Source organism: Rattus norvegicus, chromosome 19, assembly GCF_021556685.1.
Source record: "Rattus norvegicus strain SHRSP/BbbUtx chromosome 19, alternate assembly SHRSP_T2T, whole genome shotgun sequence".
Lineage (NCBI taxonomy): Eukaryota > Metazoa > Chordata > Mammalia > Rodentia > Muridae > Rattus > Rattus norvegicus.
In genome coordinates, this window is record NC_141552.1 from 39,133,942 (window position 1) to 39,156,310 (window position 22,369).

At 53.6% G+C, this 22,369-nt stretch overlaps 2 protein-coding genes across 14 annotated transcripts; one reads left to right on the forward strand and one right to left on the reverse strand.

Moving 5' to 3' along the window:
* The first annotated feature begins 69 nt into the window (after nt 1-69).
* On the forward strand, nt 70-15,116 carry Cc2d1a (coiled-coil and C2 domain containing 1A). Of its 6 annotated transcripts, none has more exons than XM_087593981.1 (29): nt 70-336; nt 1,524-1,631; nt 3,503-3,612; nt 3,703-3,768; nt 4,003-4,137; nt 4,214-4,436; nt 6,956-7,074; nt 7,264-7,336; nt 7,440-7,511; nt 7,603-7,733; nt 7,803-7,875; nt 8,660-8,793; nt 9,217-9,328; nt 9,413-9,585; nt 10,822-10,944; nt 11,026-11,084; nt 11,158-11,274; nt 12,055-12,128; nt 12,199-12,257; nt 12,360-12,411; nt 12,887-12,986; nt 13,063-13,153; nt 13,246-13,383; nt 13,470-13,531; nt 13,976-14,039; nt 14,125-14,251; nt 14,437-14,513; nt 14,593-14,640; nt 14,715-15,116. In XM_087593981.1, exons 2-29 carry the CDS (start codon nt 1,532-1,534, stop codon nt 14,733-14,735), a joined length of 2,733 nt encoding a protein of 910 aa, XP_087450107.1. In that variant the 5' UTR covers nt 70-336; nt 1,524-1,531; the 3' UTR covers nt 14,736-15,116.
* A 323-nt stretch (nt 15,117-15,439) lies between these two features.
* Podnl1 (podocan-like 1) lies at nt 15,440-22,051 on the reverse strand. 8 transcript variants are annotated; one of them, NM_001400941.1, is given in 10 exon segments: nt 15,440-15,833; nt 15,906-16,054; nt 16,757-17,414; nt 18,673-18,788; nt 19,251-19,383; nt 20,027-20,136; nt 20,257-20,321; nt 20,591-20,684; nt 21,501-21,722; nt 21,860-22,051. In NM_001400941.1, coding segments are annotated over 10 exon segments (1,725 nt in total). In that variant the 5' UTR covers nt 21,905-22,051; the 3' UTR covers nt 15,440-15,700.
* Between the last annotated feature and the right edge of the window lie 318 nt (nt 22,052-22,369).

The window sequence follows — 22,369 nt, forward strand, 5'->3', positions numbered from 1 at the left end:
CCTTCTCTCCGCTCCACTTCATGCTAGGCGCATGCGCGTTCACGCACTGACTGCCGGGAAATGTAGTTTAGTTGCAGAGTGCCCAAGAATCCAGTGGCCGCGCTCCCGAAGGCCAAGGCGGAAGCTGGGCGGCCAAAAGTCGAGAATCCCAGGGGCCGGTCGCAGAGAAGGAACTCGGGGCTCAGGCACAGCGCGAGCTCTGAGACGCGACTTCGGTGAAGAGGCAAGGCAAGGCAAAGGTGCAGGGGCTGGTAGTCCGGGCTTCGAGCCTGGAAGATGCACAAGAGGAATGGACCCCAGGCACCCCCGGGCCGAGGTGCTGTCACCGCCCGCCAGGTGAGTGTGTGCCCCTCTGCCTACCTAGGGGTACCTACCCACCCTTCCTCAGGGTCTCTCCCCACCTTTCTTCACACTCGCCGGTAGTGCCCCACCCCCAGAAAAAACAGATCCCCGCCACCAGGTGAACCCTGGTCTCCGCCCCGCCCCCGAAGTGAGGCTTGCTCTCGACGTGTATGGCCTACTGGTCTGGGCCATTCAGCTTCTGGCTTCCCACCCCGGTTTCGGGCAACACCTGTTGCTACATCAGTTCCAACCGGGAAGGGAAAGCAATCAGACCGGCTTTTCAGGCCTTTGCATCAACTGCGTCAGGCTACACTCTGTATCCATTGTACAGATGAGGACACTGAGGATCAGCGAGGTGAAGACACCTAACCAAGGTCATAAGGATGAACAACCTGGCCAGATTGAAATGTCAGTCCAGAGGTGCACAGGAAAACCTACAGGACCGTAGCCGAGCCATCCTCCCAGATTCAGAGCCTGTGGGAATCGGATTTGTCCCATCTTTGAATCTGGGAGCCCAGGGTCTAGCTCAGTGCTCAAGTTCCCTCCTGGTCTTGGTACATTGGACTGATGTATTTGTAGCTCTGAGCCTCAGTTTTCCCACCTGTGGAATGGAAGCCTGGAAGAGTCCTTAAATCAAAGGACAGTTGTAAGGACTTATATTGAGATTATTTATGGAAAATGCTAGAACATAGTGCTTAATCATTATTCCCAGTAAGTGGAGCCATGCGTAATGGTAGGATTTGACCAATTTGGAGCTACAGAGAGGGTAATTTTATGTAACTCATCACATTCTGTTGGTCCTTAGCCAAAGCAGAAGGGCAGGTCTACAGGAAAGACCCAGCTTTGTCATGGCTTTCATTTTCTAATTTTTTTTCCTTGCTGTGCTGGGGATGGAACCTGGGGCTTTGCATGTGCTTTATTGACAGTGCATCTTACAGCCCCACACTGGTGTGTTCTCAGCAGCTTCTCTGCTACTGGGCCTTGTGCTCAAACAAAGGACATCATTCTATCATATGCCTGTCTCAGCCTCCTGGTCTCTCCCAGAAGTGGCTTGCTCTTAGAGATTTGGTTCCAGCATTCCATGTGGTCTGTCTGGATCTCCTGGCCACCTGGGTATACGGAGGGTCTAACTGGACCATGGTTGTCCCCACAGCTTGGTCTGCTGGTTGACTTCTCCCCAGATGGCCTGATGATCCCTGAGGATGGGGTAAATGATGAAGAATTGGAGGCTGAATTCCTGGCTTTGGTGGGGGGTCAGCCCCAGGCCCTAGAGAAACTGAAAGGCAAAGGTAAGTAAGGTGCTCAACACAGTCTTTGGAGCTTCTGCTGTGGGCAGTGCATGGACCTGGGGCAGGAAAACAGAAGACTTCCCTTCCTGGAGTCTGGGTTCTGGGTGACTGTCAGGATCAGCTGTGAGTGGGGCTGCGTCTTTTCCAATCTGCTTCCTGCCACCTTTTTCTTCTTTGTTTAGAATCTGTGCGCGCCCGTGTGTGTGTGTGTGTGTGTGTGTGTGTGTGTGTGTGTGTGTGTGTGTGTGTGTGTAATATGTCTCTGTGGTGTGTATGCTACATGTGTGCAGACACACATGGAAGCCAGCAGAGTATGTCGGATTCCCCAGAGCTGAAGTTACGAGTAGTTGCGAACTCCCCCATGTGGATGCTGAGAACCAAGCTCAGGTCCTCTGCAAGAGCAGTGGGTACCTTAACCATCAAAGCCATCTTCCCAGCTCCTCGATTTTTACGTTTTATGGGAGTAATTTCACTATTCTCGGTGGCCCTAAGCTAAGTATTGCTTGGAGTAATAGACGGTAAGTCTGCGTCTTTGGAGAGTTGCACGTGAGTTAGGTGGTTGCACGCAAGTGGGAGCCACAGCCCTGCTGGTCACCAGTTCGCTGTGCACTAATAGACACTCAGTGGGTCTTTAGGTGAAGCTCACAGCAGGCAAGGTATTAGTTAATAAAAACCAGGACAAGAGGACCAGCAAGATAGCTCAGTAGGCAGAGAAGCTTGTTCGATCCCTGAGGTGGAAAGAGAGAACTAACCCCTTGAAAGTTGCCCTCTGGGGCTGGAGAGATGGCTCAGTGGTTAGGAGCACTGGCTGCTCTTCCAGAGGTCCTGAGTTCAATTCCCAGCAGCCACATGGTGGTTCACAGCCATCTGTAATGGGATCCAATGCCCTATTCTGGTGTGTCTGACAGCTACATTGTACTCATATACATAAAATAAATTAAAAAGAAAAAGTTGTCCTCTGACCTCTAGCCATGTGCTGTAGCACACACATGTGCTGTAGCATACACATGTGCGTCTATGTATGCGTACACACATAAATACTAAGCAAATGGAAAATACAGCCTTAGTTGTATTTCTCAGTGTTTGACAATTCAATTCCTGTAGGACTTTACAGAGTACCATTTCCTTAAACACACACAAGATGCTAAGGATACAGCCCCTTCTGACCCACGCCTTCATTGTCTGTTTTCACCTACTCACATCCAGAGCGGACGTAATGAAATGGTGGCCTTCCAGAATCATTGACAAGCCAAATCGTACAATGTTCTGAGTGCCAGGAGCACATCTACCCTCTACAGCATGGGTCCATCTTCCCGTCCAGTGTGTCCATGCTGTCTCTGCCACACTGGATCCTGTCAGTTACCTTGTGGTTGCCTAACTTATCTAAGGAAGCTTACGATAGCCATTATTTTACTTGCTTGTAGCCCCAAGCACAATCGTGAGGATGATAAGAAGGTGCTGGGCTGCAAGCCTGAGGAGGAAGGTGCTGTTATCTGTGGATGAGGCAGGGACCGCTGTATGCCTTGTCTCACCTTTAGTTCCCACAGCCTGTGCGGGAAGAACTGTTGGTTATCCCTAACTTGCACCAAGGAGCTGAAGTAGCGTGCTCAAGGTCATGTAGTGAGAACCTTGCAGAGCTGAGGCTCTGACTCAGGGTGTCTGGCCACATAGCTGAGACTGCATAAGCAAGAACTGAGTGCTTGGAGGGTGGGTTGGCAATTGTGGGTAGAAGACAGCATCAGGCTAAAAGGGCTTCAGGACGGTGGTGTGCCATAGTGCTCAGGGAAGGGGATCTGTTCTCTTCCTTGCCGTGCTGTTCTTTGGGGCGCTGGGAGGACCCTGTTCTAGCTGGGGTGTCTTTCTGTCCCCAGGTCCCCTGCCAATGGAAGCCATTGAGAAAATGGCCCGGCTCTGCATGAGAGACCTGGATGAGGATGAGGAGGGGACAGATGAGGATGTGGAGGCTGACGAGGACCTGCTGGTGAGCATGGGGCCAGGGCAGGTTATCTCATCCCAGTGCCCTCCCTGTCCAGCAGCCTTGACTTCCTACCCTGGCCGTGTATCCCTGCAGGCAGAGCTAAATGAGGTCCTTGGAGAAGAAAGGAAGGCTGTGGAGCCCGCGATGCCTGTGGTCCAGGTATACCTTCCCTAAGTCACCCATATACCCACACCAGAGTTCAAGGCCCACCTTTCCCCGTTCCACATATGACCTTGGGCACAAGTGACACGTTACCTCTGAACTCTGATGTCGCTATCATTTTGGGTGGGAAAGATTGTTCCAAGGGAAATACGTGTTCATACTCTGAAGGGTTTGCTAGGGTGGGCTGAGTGGGGTCAATACCCAGATTGTACCCCCGACACCCTCCTGTAGCCAAAGCCTTCAAGCCCCAACCCAGGAATAGAGGCCACACTGCAGGAGAGGCTAATCCTCTACCAGTCCGCAGTGGAGAGTGCCAGGCAAGCTGGGGACAGCGCCAAGATGCGACGCTATGACCGGGGACTCAAGGTGAGCAGGAAAAGGCCAGGACCCAGGAGCACCGAGCTCACACTTGATCTCAGACTCACATCACATCCTGTTTCAGACGCTGGAAAACCTGCTGGTCTCTGCAAAGAAGGGCAACACCATCAATGAAGCCGATATTCCACCACCTGTAGCCTCGGGGAAGGGGCCAGCAATTGGGCACAGCCACACCCACACTACTTCCCACCTGGCTCCTGTAAGCCCGCCAGCCCCAGAGCCCAGCGTCACCTTGGAGGCCCCATCTACCACTGCACAAACCTCTGCTAAGCCCCAGCTATCCCCAGGTGAATGGTGGGAAGGGCCAGGATGATACAAGGTCTATGGAGGCTCTTCAGAGACCTTAACATATGGGCTCTGCACACAATGGAATACTATGTAGCCATGAAAAGGAGTTAATTTCTTTTTAGCATGTGCTCTAACATGGAAGGACCAGGAGAACATGATGCTTTTTTTGGTTTCTTTTTGTGTTTTGGAGACAAGGCTTCTCTGTGTAGCCCTGGTTGTCCTGGAACTCACTCTGTAGACCATGCCAGCCTCAGACTCACAGAGAGCCACCTGCCTCTGCCTCCTGATTACTGGAATTAAAGGCATGTGCTACCACTGCCCAGCTTTTCTGTTTTTTATTTTTTGTTTCCTGTTTTCATGAGGTCATGATGTTAAGTAAAGAAAGCTATAAAAGACAGAGACACGGGGTTGGGGATTTAGCTCAGTGGTAGAGCGCTTGCCTAGCAATCACAAGGCCCTGGGTTCGGTCCCCAGCTCCGGGAAAAAAAAAAAGACAGAGACACTAATTCCAGTCTTAGGGTCCCCGGGCTGTCAGATCCATGAGGATAGGAAGTGGAATGGCAGGTGGCCTGCTGGGGAGATGACAGGAGGTGAGTGTCTAATAGAGGTGGAGTTTTATTCTGGGGAAATACGTTATAAATGGTGAGGGAGGATGTAATGCCGTGTGCCAAGTTCAGATCCAAGCACGTACGTAAAAAGCTGGGTATGGGAGAGTGTAACAGAACTCCAAGTTCAATGACAGACTGTCTCAAAAACCAGCTGAGGAAGACACTTGATGTTGACCTCTGACCTCTACAGGTACATACATCCACACCTGTAACAACACATACACAAAACTGGTTCCAGCAAGTCAGGCATGCTGGCTGTTACATGTTAGTCCAGCCCTTGTGGCTTGATGCAGGAGAATCATAATTTGGAAGACAGACAGCCTGTACTACACAGGAGGGCCCTCCTCAGAAAGAGAAAAGGAAATGGGTAAAGTCACAGGCTGGAGAGCCTGACACCTCAGTTCAGTCCCTGAGGCCTGGTGAAGGTGGACAGAGTCAGCTGCACAGAATCGTCATGTGACCTCCACGTGTACAGTAATTTAAACTAATTCTTTAAACCTTTCTTGAGACAGGGTCTTATCATGCAGCCCTGACTGTCCTAGATCTCACTGTTATAGACCAAGCCAGCTGTGCACTTAGAGAGATCTCCCTGTCTCTGCCTCCGAGGACTAAGATTAAAGATGTGTCCCACCATCCCACTCAACACAAAACATATTTAAAACAGAAAAAGAAAGGAAAACAATGTTAAGTAAGTTTTATGTGTTTTACTGTAAATTATAAAATAAGAAATAGGGTTGTGCATGCTAGCATATGCCTTTTACCCCAGTACTTGGAAGGCAGAACACTTTTGAGTTTCAAGGCCAGCCTGGTCTATATGATAAGATCATGTCTCAAAAAAAAAAAAAAAAAAAAAAGAGAGACATATGGAGCCCGAGAGCTGGCTGAGCGGTTAGGAGTGCTGGCTGCTCTTACAGAGGACACGGGTTTGATTTCCAGCACTAAGGTCAGGGTCACAACCATCTGTAACTCCAAGCCTGTGGGATTGGGCATTTTCTTCTAGCCTCCTAGAGCCCAGGCACACATCCGCAGGCAAATCACTCAGACACATAAAAATAGATAACTCTCTTTATGGGATTTAAGAAGTAAATGTTGGGGCTAGAGAGTTGGCTCAGGAATTAAGAGCATTTGTTGCTCTTGAAGAAGACCCAGGTTAGGTTCTCAACTCCCACATGGTGGCTTAATTTCCCTTTCAAAGGAGCCGATACCCCTCTGTACCAGCAAGCATGCATGTGATGCGCCTACAAGTCAAGCACTCATCACAATAAATAAATCTAAAAATGTTTATTAAAGTAGATGTTGATGAGTTCCCAATCACTTTTGAATTTACATTTTTTCGTTACGGTGGGAGGACTTATATGCCATGGCACGTATGTAAAGATGGGAGGACAACTGTGGGAGTCAGTTCTCACCTTCTATGTAGGCCCCAGAAATCAAACTCAGACCTTGACCTGCCACACCTTTGGTCTTAAAGACTGGTGTCGAAGCCAGGGCCATTGTTCGGTGTCCATGCAGTTGCCAAACATGTGTGAGACCGTCTGCTCCACCATCAGCTTCCAAGCCCCACAGATGCCACGGAGGAGAGAAAGGCTTAGTTATTCCTGTAATGCTCACAATTGTAAGGCTCTGGGAGCGCCGGCCTTGGCTACTGTTTAAATTTAAGATGAAAACTGACAGATTAAAAAGGTCCCCACTAAGCTTTCATGAATCCTGGGGGAGACACTGTAGTGTCCCCAAACCTCCAGGCCTAGGGGCAAGAGTTCCTCGTGCCACTAGGCAGCTGAGTTATCTTGGCAGATAGATGCCTTGGAGCCTCAGATTTCCATCTGTAAAATGGGACTCAGAACTTGGTGGTGAAAGTCAAATGGACCGTGTAGTGAGCTTAACCTAGGCTTCTTGTGTGTTCTTTGTAGATCCCTGCAGCCCCCTTGCCCGGTTGCAGAGCCTCCAGCATGAGTACAAAGTGGCTGCTCTCAGAGCCAAGCATCAGGATGACACTGCTACAGCCGCCAGATACTTGAGAGTCGCGAAGGTGGGTCCTGGCCCACACACAGGCCCTGCTGTTGCAGGGAACCAGAGGCAGCGTGCAGGCCCACGCTAACTCCTAGAGAATCAACTGTTCTTAGAGCCTCAGCTGCTGTCCTCTGCCATAGAGCAGGGTATGGAACAACCCCCTGGGGTCCTGGGATCCCCTCCCTACCCATCTCATTCTTTCTCCTAGAGCTTTGACCCTGTCTTGGAGGCCCTGAGCCGAGGGGAACTGGTAGACCTGTCCCGCCTGCCCCCTCCACCTGGTGAGGACCCTCTCCCGTGCCCCTTCCTACTCCTACTGTTCACTTTGGTTCTGCATAAGATAACCAAGCAAGCCCCTCACTGAACTGTAAACTCTGTCTCCAGACCAGCTGTCCCCAGAGCCCCCCTTGCCAGCAGCCCAACCTGTGACTCCTGCCTCAACACTCACCAGGCCAGGTAGGCTGCTGAGATCCTTTGAGGTGGGCAGACTGGGCCAGTACCCCATTTCCTTCTCTCCTTAACCTCTTTCCCACCTCTTTTGGCCCAGAGGTTCCCCAGCCCCCGAAGAACCTCCTGGAGGCGCTGGAGCAGCGAATGGAGCGGTACCACGTGGCTGCAGCCCAGGCCAAGGCCAAGGGTGACCAGAGGAAGGCACGCATGCACGAACGAATTGTCAAGGTATGTAAGGGCCAGAGAAATGCTCCCAGGAGCTCTCTCAGGGCTCCCTAACACCTCTATCCCCTGCAGCAATACCAAGATGCTATTCGAGCCCACAAGGCAGGCCGAGCTGTGGATGTGGCTGAGCTCCCAGTGCCCCCAGGTAGGCTATGTGTCTGGGGTTTCCCCGCCAAAAGTATGTTTCCCCAGATAAGGTCTGGCCTAGAGCAGGCTCCCCATCCCACTCCTACCTCTGGGCCTTTGGCTGCTCTGTTCCCACCTATCGCTCTCTTGTGCAGCTGTGGCTGTGCACTCAAGAACTTTGCAGACCTCTTAACCAGAGTGGAGTGAGCCATGACAGCAGAGTTTGCATCAGGAAGTTGTTTGCAGTGTGTTATGTCTTCCGACCGCCCCCTCCCTCCCTCCTTCATTCCGTTCACCCCTGCCAAGGTACTCCGTAGAGTAGAAACCTCGAAGTTCTCAGCCACCCACAGCTTCTGTAGAAACACCCTCCACACTGGGCCCTCTCCCAGCTGAGGCCCACCTCACAGGTCTGTCAGGATCTGCCCAAGCCCAGGGTGCACAAGAGAAGCAGGCACCATGGGAATGAGCAGCAGCCTGGGGAGGGGCAGTCTCAGCTCCTTCACTCAGATCAGGTCAGACTCGGGTGGGCTGGAGGGTCCAGAGCAATGCTAGGGCACTTCGCTAGCATGCAGCAAGGCTCCATCTTTGGGGTACAGAAAGCAGTAAGACTGGCATGACACACATCTGTAATCCCAGAACCTGGGAGGCTGAGGCAGAGGGACTGCATGTTCAGGGCCAACTTGAACTACCTAGTGAAGTTGCTCAAAAAAACCAACAGAGAAAGGCCTAAAATTCCTTAGTGGGAGGAGGGGTTGATGGCCTCCGACAGTGCGGGGAACTGATCAGGCCACTCTGCCGCCCAGGCTTCCCCCCAATTCAGGGCTTGGAGTCTGCGGAGCCTTCTCAGCAGAGCCTGGTGGGAGTCCTAGAAACCGCCATGAAGCTTGCCAACCACGAAGAAGGCTCAGATGAGGAAGAGGAAGAGACTCCAAAGAAGGTGCAAGGGGTCAGGGCCGAGGTGGGGGGATAATGAGAGAAAGAGGAGTGGCCAGCCTCATGCCATCAGCCTGCCACCTTGCTGCTCCCTCAGCCTTAGTCCTTTGGTCTACAGAAAGGGCCAGCATAGAATAGCCTCCCTGTACAGAGCTGCTGCAGAGCAGAGGTGGAAACAGGACCATAAGTACGTTCAGTGCTGGAGATGAGCCAGGCATAGCGGCTTCTACCTGTGATCTCAGCTCTCGGGGGCTGAGGCAGGAAGATCGCGAGTTCAGAGTCAGTTTTAGCTACATACGAGTTTGAGGCCAGCCTGAAACACACAAGACCCTGTTGAAGACAGAGATAGGTTTTTGGTTTTGGGTTCTGACACCTGAGAATGAGTCACTGCAGGCATTGGGGACAATCTGACCTCTCTCTACCTCAGCAGAACACCCCTGCTGCCTCCACAGCCCAGCCGAAGGCCTCGCCCTCCAGGGCACCTCCATCAGGACCAGCCCCAGCAGGCAAAGCTGCTTCCAAGGGCACCTCCACCAGGGGTAAGTACCCCACCCATCCTGGCTGCCCAGGCCAGCTGAACCTCAATGGGTTGGGCAGCCCCACTGAGGCTTTCCCACCTTTAGCCCAGCAGCAGCTGGCCTTCCTGGAGGGCCGTAAGAAGCAGCTCCTTCAGGCTGCGCTGCGCGCCAAGCAAAAGAACGACGTAGAGGGCGCCAAGATGCATCTGCGCCAGGCCAAAGGGCTGGAGCCCATGCTAGAGGCCTCCCGCAATGGACTGCCTGTGGATATTGCCAAGGTGAGGCCTGTGTACCTGTGCAAGCTGCCTTCGGGTCCCTTAGCAGCCACGTGACCTGTGGAAAGGAGACAGTTACTTCTCACATGTCAGCATAGACTACAACACAATGCCTGTGGGGCCCACGCTCCTGCCATAGTTTTGCTTTTCGTCTTCCTAGGGTCTTGTCCTAGTCCACATGATCCAAACGGGTCATTGACCCATTGTCTCACGCCCATGGGAAGGGTGGAGCAAAAGGACAGAGTGACTTAAAGGAGTCATTGCAGCACCTGGGAACATCCTGACCTCTCTGTTCCTCTACAGCAAAACACTCCTCTCTCCAGAACCCATCCTTTTGTTTGTCTCCCATTGGCTAGAGTTAGCTATGTGGCTAGCTGCAAAGTCTTCTGGGGCTTGCAGTTTCTTGCAGGAGCAATACTGTGGCCATTACTAGAGAAGAGCCTAATCTCTGAAGACAGTTAACAGACTCTGCCACTTTGGATAGGACTGTTCACTCAGAGCATTATTTTTGTCTTTGGAGACCTGAAGTCATTCCCACCTCAAAATCAAGCAAGATCCTGGGATCCCTTGTGTGACAGACAGCAGCAGCATGACAGAAAATCTGTATGGAGCACACGCTGGGTCCCAGGGACAAAATGTTGAGCAAAATAAAATAGACAGAAACCTCTACCCTCACAGGACACACATTCTAGCTAGGGAGACCACAGTGACACATTGGTAAATCCAAAACTTTACTGTGGCCCATGGTCTTGATCTGCCTCCCTCCCCCTCCTCTGTTCTTAGCACCAGCCACAGTCTAGCTGCAGGGTCTTCTCACCCTGGAGTGCTCCCCTGGTGCTCCCCCGGTGCTCCCCTGGGTGCTCCTCGGGCTCACTCACTCTTCTTACATCTTTGGTTCTGATCTTTCCAGATAGGGTCTCTGTACACACAGGCCTTGGGCTCACAGTATCCTGGCTGCCCTCAGACTTTCCACTCTCATGTGTTGATGTCACCGCTGTGTGCCTCAGTGTTTGGCTTTGTCTGTTCGCTGCTGCATCCCCCAGTCCCCAGCCACAGAGCAGGGCCTGCACAGATGGGCTCGGATGCCCAAAATGTTTTGATTCAGACAGCGTAGGAATTGAGGGGAGGCCCCACACAGGAGATGAGTAATGGGTAGAGAGGCTGACAGAGCCCCAGGTAAGCTGTTCCCGGTGGGTCAGCAGGTCAGTAGGCCGTGCCTAGCAGCCTCATCCTCCACAGGTGCCACCTGCTCCTGTCAACAAGGATGATTTTGTGCTGGTCCAGCGGCCTGGCCCAGGCATGTCTCAGGAGGCCGTGCGTCGCTATGGGGAGCTTACCAAGCTCCTGAGACAGCAACATGAAGTAAGGCCCCACCAATGGCCCTGTCCCTGTCCCCTATACTATCCTGGCCTCCCACTCACCCTCCACTTCTCTCCCCTGCAGATGTGTCTAAACCACTCCACACAGTTCACCCACCTGGGCAACATTGCTGAAACCATTAAGTAAGTGCCCATTCCACTGGGCCTGCACTGGCAGTCCAGCTAGCTAGGTCCCTGAGCAGTGCCTTCTTAACAGGTTCGAGAAGCTGGCAGAAGACTGTAAGCGGAGCATGGACACCTTAAAACAAGCCTTCGCCCGCAGTCTGCCCACACCTGCAGCCCGCTTTGAGCAAAGGACCTTCAGTGTCATCAAGTAGGGCCCAAAGCCCTGCCTGGGGTATTGCTGGGAGGGAGCCATACTGTGGCATCTGTATCTGGACTTGGTCCTGACCAAGAGTGAATAGATGGTGGGAACAGACATCCAAAGGTTCTGGGCAGGCACGAGCTGCTGTATTGGCCAGGGCCCTTGCCGACAATTGGCAGATACTCAGAAAATAATCAGTAAGCGAAAGGAAGGTGCTGAGTGTGTCGCTCAGTGTGAGATCCTGGGTTCCAGGACTGCGTAAACCAGATCCCAGCCCTGAGGAAGTGGAGGCAGGATAATCAGAAACTCAAGGCCAGCTTTGCTACATGAGGAGCTGGAGGCCAGCCTGTGCTACACGGGACTGCCTCAAAAGTAAAGAATCCTCTAGCAACTAGATTCCTGGCTGACACTTAGTAGGACTTCAGGAATGTATAGTAAAGAGCAGATGCTGCCAAGTTCATCAAAACTGGCAATCAAGGACCAGGGAGATAGGGCAGCAAGGAAAGGGGCATGTGCGTTTACACACACAGTACACACAAAACCAGAGAGGAGATACACACATAATATACATAAAACCACATAGAAGGCGCATACACACACATATAAAGCCATAGAAGCAAGTACCAGATAATAACGTGAGCACTCAGCAGGGAGCCCAGTAGTCAGGCAAGGGAATGCCTAAGTCTGCAGCCTGATTGTGAGATCTGGAGGGTCCCCTGCTCCACTGAAGGGGGTGAGAGCCCTGGTGGGGGCTGAGGTGCCTACCTCTGTCTCCCTGCCTACTGAAAGGATCTTTCCGGACTTGAGCAACAACGACATGCTCCTGTTTATTGTGAAGGGCATCAACTTGCCCACACCCCCAGGTGAGGAGGCAGCCCTGAGGCAAGGGTGGGCTGGTCTCTCTACCTAGGTCTGACCCTTGTCTACCCACAGGACTGTCCCCCAGTGACCTGGATGCCTTTGTCCGCTTCGACTTCCCTTATCCCAATGTGGTAGGTCCAATCTGTTAGGTGGGTGTGGACCAAGAATCAAGGCAAGGGGAAGCCCACATCTGGCCTAGGTCCTGATCATTCCCCCCCTCCTTCCTGATATAGGAGGAAGCTCAGAAAGATAAGACCAGCGTGATCAAAAGCACAGACTCCCCTGGTGAGTCACCTTGTCCTCTGCAGAAGATAACCCACGGTGGGAATCTACCTCAGAGGTATTCCCTAGCATGCACAAGCCTTGGGCTCCCACCCCAGCACCCTCAAAAAAAAAAAAAGACAAGGACAGAGAGGAGATGGTTCAGTGGGTGAAGCAATTGCAAGACAAGTAGAAGGGTGTGGATTTGAATCCCCAGATCTGACTTAAAACCGGCACAACAACATGGCTCTACAGCCCCACACTCCTGCAGTGAGGAGACGAGAGCTTGTGGGCCACATGGGGTTCACAGCTCTCAAACAAGGTGGAAGGGGGAGACTGACACCCAAGGTTGTACTGTAACCCTCACGTGAACATATATACACAGCTCGCGCGCAGACACACACACACACACACACACACACACACACACACAGAGTAAAAGCCCGGTGCACACTCCCACTCCCAGCTGCTTCTCGTTCTTCCCTCCTTCCCTGCATAGAATTCAAGGAGCAGTTCAAACTCTGCATCAACCGTGGCCACCGTGGCTTCCGAAGGGCCATCCAAACCAAGGGCATCAAGTTCGAAGTGGTCCACAAGGGGTGAGGCAGGGATCACCAGTTCTGGGCTCCAGGGCAGTGGAGCAGCATGCTGACCATCATGTCTTCCTCCACACAGGGGATTATTTAAGACTGACAGGGTGCTGGGGACAGCCCAGCTGAAGCTGGATACATTGGAAACAGCTTGTGAGGTCCACGAGATCCTGGAGGTAAGCCAGTGCTGCATGCTCTGCCCTCTGCTCTGGTACTGGAGTCATCCCTGGCAGTCTCTGGCTCCACTACAGCACTTATGCCCACCTAGGTTTTGGATGGCCGCCGGCCCACAGGGGGTCGCCTTGAGGTGATGGTCCGCATCCGGGAGCCACTGACAGCCCAGCAGTTGGAGACTACAACTGAGAGGTGGCTGGTCATTGATCACATCCCAGCAGCTGTGCCCACTGTGAGTCCCTGCCTCTCAGTCACCTCTGGGAACAGGGCTACGGTCAGAGACTCAGTACTCACTGGACTGACTCTCCACCAAAACAGGTCACTGGGCCCAAAGCAAAGGTTCCTCTCATACCTGCGTCTTCAAAGGAAGCAGGCAACAGGTAAGTCTGGGCTGCGCCACACTGACGTGAGTCCTCTTGTCTCAGTTCCTGTGTAGTTTCTAGCAGGCAAATCAGACTACCCCATCCCACGTCAGAGCCGCGCTTGACCCCCTTCCCTTGGGGAATTCAGTTCCAAGCCTCCACTTGTTCTTTAAGAACTTTTGTGATCTGACCAATGTCAACATACCAGGCCTCCTCTGTCTTCACTCTTGTACTTTCTTCTGTCTCTGTTCCTCACTCGTGTCCCCTGCCTCCCCTTCCTGAGTGTCAGGATGACAGGCAGACCCAGAACGTCTGGCAACAGGTCTCCCTTCCTGGTCTCTGGATGTCTTGAGGTCCTTATGTGATTCCCCTAGCCCCACCCATCCTGTGCCTCTGCCCACTGACTCCTGTGGATCCCCACCACTTCCTCTGTATCCCCTCATCCCCCTCTCTACCCTGCAGATCATCACGGCCCCTGCATAGCCTTAGTGTGCTGGCCTTTGACCAAGAGCGGCTAGAAAGGAAGGTAGGTGCCTGCCCTGCTGGGCTTGGTGCAGCGAGTTGTAGGACTGCGGCCCAGATTGGCTCACAGCCCCCTTTGTACCCTCCAGATCCTGGCCCTGAGGCAGGCACGCCGGCCTGTACCTCCAGAAGTGGCCCAGCAGTACCAGGACGTAGTACAGCGTAGCCAGTGGCAGAGGGCACAGCTGGAGCAGGGAGGTGCTGCCCTCCGCAGGGGTAGGAGCAGAAATGGGGCTGGAAAGGAGTGGTGTGTCTGGAGAGAGAGGGTCAAGAAAGGGGCTGGAGAGAGGTCTGTGATGAGAGGGGTGTGTGCAGTGGGTAGGGAACTGAGAATCCCCATTGTATGGGACAGACAAAAGTGGGGAGAAGCCTGGCCCTGACCCCCACTTCCGTTTCTCAAGAGTATGCAAGCCATCTGGAGCGCCAGCTGCACTTCTATACAGAGGCTGCCCGGCGCCTGGGCTATGACGGAAGCAGGGTAAGCTCGACCTGTGTGGTGGATACTGAGTTAGAGGGTTGGGGTCATCCTACATGTCAACCAATCACCCCTTCCCTAGGAGGCCGCGAAGGAGGCATTGTACCGGCGGAACCTGGTGGAGAGTGAGGTAAGTGGCCACAGGGGTGGGGGTCACATGTGATGGTAGTCCCCTGACCCCCTGTTTCTCCGTGTCTCCCCCAGCTGCAGCGACTCCGCAGGTGAGGCCCATCCTGGACCACAGCCTGATGCCAGGCAGAGCTCCAGGGCCACCGAAGAGACAAGCAGACAATCAGTGGACAATCAGTGGTTCTGGGCTCCCCCTGTCCGGGCCCCCGGCCCTAGGGGCATCAGGACAGCACCTCACCCCAGCCTGGCTGGTCGGGCCTTGGAGAGTCCTGTTTGCACATCCAGGAGCGTCTGGAGCAAGGAGAGTAGCTAGGACACGAGCCCAGAGGGCCCTGCAAGCACTTTACTTCCTGCCCTTCCCATCGTTGACCCCAAAGATACCTCTGAGGCTGTCAAGCTCAGCTGACTCTCTAAGGACTGTGCTGACCCCGCTGCCCCTCACCCCCAGGGCCAACACAGAATGAACAGCCAAGGCCACACCTGCCTCAGCTTTGTCTTTTTTCCTTGGTGTTCCTGCCCACACCCCACCACCCAGGGATTGGCTTGGGCCTCCTCATGCAATCCAGTTCTCTGGAAAGGCCTGGGTGAGCCCACGGCTTGGGCCCTTTGGGTGTAGACAACACAGAAAGGCTGTGCCCTGCAGGACATTATTTGGTGACCCACGTATCTGCTTCAGGTCTCTCACATCATTCACAGGCCGTGGGACCAAACCGACTGACTTCCTATCCTAGGGACTTAGGATGGGAAAGACCTCCTTTGAGGTGTGGGGAAGAGATGGGTTGGTCCCATTGGACACTGAGTTCCCTTTGAACATTAGAGGGCATCTACTTTATTTCCCATCACCATCTGTAGTGGAGAGTGTGGTCTGCACCCCAGAATGTTCAAGCCAGCATGCTTGCTGCTTTAGCCCCTAACCCCTCCTGTAGGAGACACCTGCTCCTAGTGCTTTGGCCAACTCTGGGCAGCACAGGCTCAGCCTCTGAGGCCCAGACTGAGAACTTTCTTAGTCCACATCCATCAGAGCTCAGGCCAGGGCCATTTGGCTCCTCCACCTCCAGGGCTCAGGGTTCCTTGCCCTTGCGTGGCAGCTGGATCAGGACCTGTTCCAGGTTTTCTGCAGTGTCTACCACACGTAGGTGTGCAAGCCCCCGGAAAGCCTCCGCTGCAATGCTTGTCATGTGAAGTCTGTTGGCCCTGTGCAGAGAGGGGCGCGTTAGGGCATGACAGCTGAGCTACTGTCATTGTCCCCACTTCCCTGTCACTCACCTGAGAGAGAGGGCTCGAAGGTGGGGCGTGCTGAGGAAGGCCTCTGGGCCCACATGACTGATCCGGTTAGCCTGCAGGTATAGCTCCTCCAGGGCCTCAGGCAGATCAGGGGGCACAAAAGATAGCTCATTGTGGCTCAGGTCCAGCACCTGCCAGGCACACAGCAACCCAGCAGGCTCAGGGCATTCGCCTTGCATACCAAGAGCTTCCTCTCCAGTCCTCTGCCTCTTCCCTGCCCCACGCAGGTTGCCTCCTAGTCCTTGTTCAGTAACGGGTGTTTACCAAATTCCTTTACTCCACAGAGATGGGCTGAGCCTTGTCTATTTCTGTTTACCCATGGGCTGCGGGGACTATAGGTCCCTGCCTTCCCCAATTCAGCAAGACAAGGATGTAAAGATGGTGATCCTTCACATCCTCCTTGAAAACTCTTTCCTTCTATTCCCTCCTCCCCTACCTCCCCATTTTCTTTCCTTGGCCTCAGCAGGCTTCAAATCCAATCCTACCTCAGCCTCCTCCGCTATGCTGTGCAGCTGGGCCCAGCCCCCACAGCTGGCTCTGGTCCTCACTAACTACCACAGTGATCTGTGATCACCCTGATGACCTCTAACTAGGATGTTTGGGGTCAGAGAGGAATAAGGGTCCTGTCATGGGCCCGGCTGGGTTGCCAGGACCTAGAGGCCGCTGTCATTGAGTGGAATGGAGGGTGATCACAAGTCAGGTGGGGACTCAACAGCCTGAACAGGGTCTGTTTCAACCAGCCCAGGCTGCCCGCACCGGACTCTGGCATGCCCTGGCTCAGAGCTGGGCCAACGGTGGGATGGGGATGACCACATTGTAGTTAAACCCCTGACCTGCAGTGCCTGCAGCTCGTGCCAAGCGCCAGGTTCAATGTCGCCTACGCGGAGCCGGTTGTGTGCCAAGTTCAGCTCCCGCAGCTTATTCAGCCCAGCGAGCTGCTCTGGCTCCAGGGTCCGCAATTGGTTGCGTTGCAGTCTCAGTGAACGCAAACTGGCAGGCAGGCCCTCAGGCAGCCGGCTCAACTGGTTACCGGCCAGGTCCAAGCTGCGCAAGGCGCGCAGACGGCGGAAGGCGCCGGGATGCACGTGTGCGCTGGCCAGGCGGTTGTAGGCCAGGTTGAGTTCGGTCAAGGCTCGCGCGGAGACCAGATCCCGCGCACCTAGCGCAGCCACGCGGTTGTGGGGCATCACCAGGGCCTGCAAATGGCGGGGCAATGCAGGAGGCACGCGCTCCAGCCTGTTGCCATAGAGGTGCAAGGTGTGCAGGGCTCGCAGAGGCCTCAGCGTCCCCGCGGGCAGCGCCGAGGCCTCCAGCTTGTTGTGCTGCAGCAGCAGGTAGCGCAAACCCTTTGCTTTATGCAGCCTTATAGCTTCCACATGCCGAATGCAGTTGCGACCCAGGTGCAATATGGTCAGATTTCCCGGCAGGCCCTCGGGTACTGTGGCCAGCTGGTTGTGGGACAGATCCAGGTACTCAAGGCTGCTCAGCTTGCTGATGAAAGAAAAGGGTGACAGAAAGGTCACCTCAAGAAAGAGATCCCACAGATCTTACCAGAAAAGAAAAGAAATGGTTTTAGGCCACCTTTAAACTGGAGATTTCGGCCCTGGGTTCGGTCCCCAGTTCCGAAAAAAAGAACCAAAAAAAAAAAAAAAAAAAAAAAAAAAAAAAAAAAAAACCTGGAGATTTCACGTTGAAAGTGATGTAGTAACGAAGCTGGGTCGATATGATGTAGAAGAAATATGTATGGTAGCCCAAAATGGCCGTAGATATAAGTGTAGCATCCCAGGGTTCATGAAGGGAGCTAAGAGGAGTGAGTTCCATGCCAGCCTGAACTACATACACTTAGAATCTTTTTTTTTTAAAGGGGGCGGGGCTGGAGAGATTCAGCATCTAAGAGCACTGGCTGCTACTCCAGAGGCCCAGGGTTCACTTCCCTGGACCCACATGGCTGCTGTCAACTGTCTTAACTCTAGACCCAGGAGATCACTGTCCTCTTTCAGCCTTCCTCCTCCTTCAGGTACTTCATACACCTGGTACACAGACATCCACGCAGGCAAAAACATTCACAAACATAAATAAACTAGGAGTTGTAGCATACACCCTCAGTCCCAGCAATCAAGAGGCAGAGACGGGCAGGGCTAAATGAGATGGAGGTCACTCTCGTCTCCATAAATCCCAGGACACCCGCGGCTACATAGACAAACAAAAAGCCGGGGTGGGGGGGTGGGGGGTGGGCACCTTTAATCCCATTACTCTGGAGTGAGATCACTCCCAAGGGAGGCAGAGGCAGGCAGGCAGATCTCTGAGTTTGAGGCCAGCCTGGTCTACAGAGTGGGTTCTAGGACAGCCAGGGCTACACCGAGAAATCCTTTCTTGATAAACCATAACAAATAAACAAACAAAACAAAAGCCCCAAGCGCTAGGGAGTGGCTCAGAGCTCCTGTGTTTACCTGTCTAGAATGCTGGAGGAGGTAATGAGGTGTGCCCAGATGGTAAGCTTGTTTTGTTTCGTGGCTTAGGTGAGAACCTGGACTTTACCTCTCTACCACAAAAACCATAACTATTGGGTACTAGAACCTCAAGAAAGCGTAGCAGGGGACAAAGACACCTGTCAAACATCACAGCATATAATAACACCTTTTATGCCAGGCAGGGCGGCTGGGTATGCACTAGGTACTCACTAAATGAAGTCCTGGACTAGGAATCCTATAGGAGGGGCTGCCCATAGCACAGGCTGCAGAGTGCCTACCTGAATGTTGTTGCATCCAGGCCACTGTCTGTCAACTGATTATGCTGGAGATACAATTCCCGGAGCTGAGTCTGGAGGCTCAGAGCGCCTCTGGGCACCTTGGAGATAAGATTGTTCTGCCAAAGGGAGAAGAGAAAGAGGCAGAGGTCTGGCATAGACGACCAGGGAAGCCACAGAAGGCTCTCGAGTAAGAGTACGGCCCAGAGCTTACCTTGCCTGTGCAAAGGAGTGGATATAATTGTTTTATGATTTTTTTTTAAACATCTGGAATTCTCAAGAGCAGTTGAAAGTATGGAAAGGGGGCTGGAGAGATGGCTCAGTGGTTAAGAACACTGGCTTCGCTTCCAGAGATCCTGAGTTCAATTCCCAGCAACCACATGGTGGCTCACAACCGCGTATGTGATCTGATGCCCTCTGCTGGCTTGCAGGTGTACATGCAGACAGAGCAACTCATACATAAAACAATAAAATAAATCTGGAGAAAGGAAGGAAGGAAAAGGAGCAAGTGGAGAAGTCCCACAGGCCACAAGTAGGAGACCTAGGCCCAGGCATGTGTGTGCAATAGGCAGGGTACCTACCTGCAGGTGCAGCCGTTCCAGGGAGGCTGGCAGGCTGGGTGGTAGGTACCTGAGCTGGTTGCTGGAAAGACTTAAGGTGGTAATGGCCTCTGAACCATGGAAGGTGTTAGGTGGCAACCCGGTGTTCCTCAGTCTGTTGTTGTGAAGGTACACAGACCTGAGGAGAGCTGGGCTGCAGTCGCCAGCCTATGCATGTGCACACCACCCTCCCCCATGCTGTTGCCCCTCAACTCCAGCTGGGGTCACCAACAGCTCCTGTTTGAGAGTAAAAGACATGTGGGTGGGTGTATTTGTGCATGTATGTGTGAGCGTGAGTGCATACATGTGCATGCGTGACTGTGTGTTTGTGTGCATGATTGCCGAAGTAGGTGGCATCTGTCCTAGTCTAGACTTTTGATAAGAGGCTCACACTCAGCCCCTCTTCCCTCTCCCCAGCCTTAACCCTAAACCCCCCCACGCAGAGCTGAAGCCCCTTTGATTCCATTTTAGGGTCAAAGTCCCCCAAACTGAACTGAGTGCCTCAGACCCTCCAAAACTGATCTGAGTCCTCTCTGACACTGAGCCTCTCGGCACAGGGCAAGACCCAGGATCCCCAGAACAGAGCCCAGCCTTTTCTTACGCCCCACCCCCAGTGCACAGCTATGCCTCAGACCCTCCAAAACCAGGCTGCACTCTGGTTCTCCTTTTGCAGGGCCAAGTACTTGCTCCCTGGGACAGGCCTCTGGGAGCAGGATCCTGGAATCAAAGGCTGGGGGCGGAGCCAGGGCTAAGGCTACCGGAGAGCAGGCTTCTCCCCAAAGGTGAGAGGAAAGATTTCCACCACTTCGTTGGCAGCCAGATCGGCGACACGCAGGGAGCGTGGCAGGAACTGGGGCGCTACAGAAAGCTGCAAGGGCAACAGCGTCTGGTCCTGGTGCACGGTTTCCTGCCTCCCCAACCCCCACTCCAGGTCGGGCTCGCCAGGTGACCCCAACCAGGCTGTGACCTCTCAGGGATATGCGCTCACCTTGTTGTGGGCCACATAGAAGTTCTCTAGCTGGGTGAGAGACTCAAAGGCCTCATCAGGCAGGCCTGGATGGGAGCACAGTGGACAATGGATGAGGGGACCAGCATTCTAGCAACCCCACTCTGAAGGCTAGGGACTACCACAGATTCCTAGTCTTTCCCCCAACCCCCACATCCTGTCCTTACTCAAAAGCCACAGCCACCACCATCCCCCAACCCTTGAAATTCCACCTCGCTCAGCAGTTGTGGAAACCCCCAAGAGCTGGCCACAACTGGCAAAACAGCGGATGTGGAGAGGGGTTGGGACCTGGTTGTTCCCAGCTTGAGGCCCTCACCCTCTGAGGAGATGAGGTTGCTATGCAGGTCCAGGGTGCGCAAGCCACTGAGGCGAGATAGCTCATTGTAGGGGAGCTCCTGAAGCTGGTTTTTCTGTGGAGTAAAGATATTCACGGGGCTGGGGATTTAGCTCAGTGGTAGAGCGCTTACCTAGGAAGCGCCAGGCCCTGGGTTCGGTCCCCAGCTCCGAAAAAAAAAAGAACCAAAAAAAAAAAAAAAAAAAAAAAGATATTCACACCAAGGCCTATCTGGTTTCTCTGTGGAGTAAAGGTATTCACACCAAGGCCTGTCTCTTGCTCCTCAACTTGTAACCCGGAGGTGTAGCCCAAACAGCAGAGTACTTGCTTGGCATCCACAGGGCAAGCCCCTGGGTTCATCCCTCATATATCCAGAGAGAAGAGGAAGGGAAGAAGAAAAGAAAACTTCCCATTCCTTGACCCCAAACAACCTTAAGACTTGCAAGGCACTGGGCCCTTTTACTGCACCGCCTAACAAACCACAAGATTACCCAGCGCCTGAAGCCACACCGGCTGCTAATTTTGAACATGGTCTCTGACACTCCTCTAGCCTTCCCCAGCACCCCACAGCCCAACACAGGGCCTCACTACGCAGGGAAGGATGACTTCCAACTTCTTCTTCCACACAGAGATCTGCCTTCCTCTGCTTCCCAAGTGCTGGGATTAAAGGGGATGCCACCACCATGCAGCTGAACCCAATGTTTTGACCAAATCAACTTTACTCCTAAGACGCTGACCCCAAACTCCACCCTCTGGACACACAATGCTTCTACCTCTGGCATTGGCCTGAATTAGCAGACCCAGAGCAACGTCAGGTTCAGCTCTGGCATGTGGACCCACCACATGAACCCTGCCTGGTCCTGTGCCTCCCTCTCAGACCCCCGGCCATCACCTGCAAGGAAAGGTGCCTGGCAGCTCTGGTGATATTATCTGGAAACACCCTCAGGTCCAGACCAGCACAGTCCACTGTGTCATCTCGGGGACAGGAGCAGCGCCAAGGACAGGGCCTCGGCAGGGGCTGTGAACTGTCACCCAAGTGTGGGAAGGCAGGGTCCTCCGTGTGTGCTGCCGGCCACCTCAGCAGCAGAAGCAGCAGGAGCAGCTCTTGAGGCCTCTGGAGTAAAGCGAGGGGTCAGAAAGCCACCTGGTGAGGACTTCCCTTCTGCAGGGCAGGCTTAGCCACTTAGCCAATGGGCAGAACCAGGCAGGGGATGGGCAGACCCGCCCTCAGACCATCCCTGCCCTCCTTACCATAGTTAGCCCTGCTGTGCCTCTCCCCAAGCTTTTGTCCAGCATTCACTTCCTCCAATGTCTGCTGTGACTATAGCTGCCCTCCATCTCTCAGCATAGAGCGTGCGCACACACACACACACACACACACACACGCACATGCACACGCACACGCACACACACACAGCTACCACAGGGCCTGAGAAGATGACTGTCCCTTTCCCCCTCCCTGAAAAGGGCAAACCCAGGGCTGGATAGGGTGGCAAGGCCCATCCCTCATTCCCTGCCTTCTCCAATCACCCCGGCTCCACTTTCATAACCTCAGCCAGCCTGAACCGAGCCACAGCCGTGAGGAATGCTTGAGGAAAAGCTGAGATTCATCCTTTCTGGTATTTGGTCTGACCACAGACAGGAATGGGGTGCCAGTGGATAGGGGAGGCATTAGAGAGTCTCCAAGGAGATGAAGCCAGCCAGGAGGGCTCAAGGGAGGATAGCGCGTCTGTTCTCATGCCTGACTGGCAGGCAGCCACT

What these genes read in the sequence shown, in the direction of transcription:
- Cc2d1a (XM_087593981.1), top strand. Translation starts at nt 1,532, where the DNA reads ATGATCCCTGAGGATGGGGTAAATGATGAAGAATTGGAGGCTGAATTC. An exon ending in TTCGAAGTGGTCCACAAGGG is followed by an intron (nt 12,987 to 13,062) that starts GTGAGGCAGGGA and finishes TCCTCCACACAG; the next exon opens with GGGATTATTTAAGACTGACA. An exon ending in AGGTGCTGCCCTCCGCAGGG is followed by an intron (nt 14,252 to 14,436) that starts GTAGGAGCAGAA and finishes CCGTTTCTCAAG; the next exon opens with AGTATGCAAGCCATCTGGAG.
- Podnl1 (XM_087593975.1), bottom strand. Translation starts at nt 21,904, where the DNA reads ATGCTGGACAAAAGCTTGGGGAGAGGCACAGCAGGGCTAACTATG. An exon ending in CTGGATGCAACAACATTCAG is followed by an intron (nt 17,415 to 18,672) that starts GTAGGCACTCTG and finishes TTCTTTCATCAG; the next exon opens with CAAGCTGAGCAGCCTTGAGT. An exon ending in CTTCGAGCCCTCTCTCTCAG is followed by an intron (nt 15,834 to 15,905) that starts GTGAGTGACAGG and finishes CTCTCTGCACAG; the next exon opens with GGCCAACAGACTTCACATGA.